General features: G+C 60.6%; 1 protein-coding gene across 1 annotated transcript in view; it reads right to left on the bottom strand.

Annotated features, from left to right (window-relative positions):
• Positions 1-46: 46 nt before the first annotated feature.
• LZTS1 (leucine zipper, putative tumor suppressor 1) overlaps positions 47-1,083 on the bottom strand; it is a 3,798-nt gene continuing 2,761 nt past the window's right edge. The window contains exon 3 of the mRNA XM_010140793.1: positions 47-712. Within this exon, the coding sequence (XP_010139095.1) occupies positions 47-712 (666 nt within the window). The remainder of the gene's footprint in view (positions 713-1,083) is intronic.

Below are 1,083 nucleotides of genomic sequence, written 5' to 3' on the forward strand. Positions count from 1 at the left end.
GGCAGCGCCTGCCTCCGAGCTGCGAGGAGGAGAAGGCAGACCTGGCTCAGATCTCGGTGGCAATGATGTCCTCGTAGGGGACGTCGGCGCCGGGAATGTCCAGCTCAATGGGCTCCTTGCCATCTTCCCCTGCAGCGAGCTGCTGCAGCATCTTCTCCAGGTTCTGGTTCCTCTTGTACATGTGCAGGTAGCTCTGCTGCAGCTGCTTCTGGTAGTGAATCACCTTCTCCTTCTCCTCCTTCCATGTCTGCCGCTCGTGCTGGAAGCTAGAGGTCATCTGCTCATTGTTGTCCCGCTCAGCCTTCAGCTCTGCCCTCAGCCTGTCCACCTCTCCCTGCAGGGCTTGAGCATCGTCCACAACAGTGCAGGGCCTGGCCACCTCCCGGGCTTCACTCAGCTGCTCCCTGAGGATGCCAAGCTCCGTCCGCAGGTCCACGATCTCCTGCTCCAGCAGGTTCACCTTCTCCCTCAGCAGCTCAGACTCGTTCTTCTTGCGCTGGAGCTCATTCTCGCACACTTCCAGCTCCATGGCTTTGGTGCGCAGGGAGCCCTCCAGGTCCTGGGTCTTCATCTCCAGCCCTTCCATCTTCAACCTCACCTCCTTCAGCTGAGCCTTCAGGCTGAGAATCTCGGTGGTCTTGGTGTTGAGCTCTGTCTGGGACTCCTTCAGCTGCTGCTTGAGGAGAGAGATCTCCCCTGACTTCTGGCATACCTGTGGGGAGGAATGCAGCACCCAAGTTACGGCTGTGCCACAGGGAAAGCCCACAGCACCCCCGCTTCCCAAGGCAAGGCATGCTGGGCACAGCTGGGGTTCAGCACGTGGAGACCCTGGCCACAAAATCCCATCCACGGAGATGCCCCAGCACAGGGAGCAATGCCCCGGCCTCCCAGGGGGGCTGCAGAGGACCCCACGCTCCCCCTGATCATCACTCCGGCTGACACGGAGAGCTGCCAGTGGACAGCCTTGAGGATTTAAGGAGCTGAGAGCCCTCAGCCGAGGGGTGGAAATGGAGGTGCTGAGGAAGCGCTCAGGCATCAATACCCCGTCCAACACATTTACCAACCCCCCTGCGGACAGCTCAC

Source organism: Buceros rhinoceros, unplaced genomic scaffold, assembly GCF_000710305.1.
Source record: "Buceros rhinoceros silvestris isolate BGI_N320 unplaced genomic scaffold, ASM71030v1 scaffold29457, whole genome shotgun sequence".
Lineage (NCBI taxonomy): Eukaryota > Metazoa > Chordata > Aves > Bucerotiformes > Bucerotidae > Buceros > Buceros rhinoceros.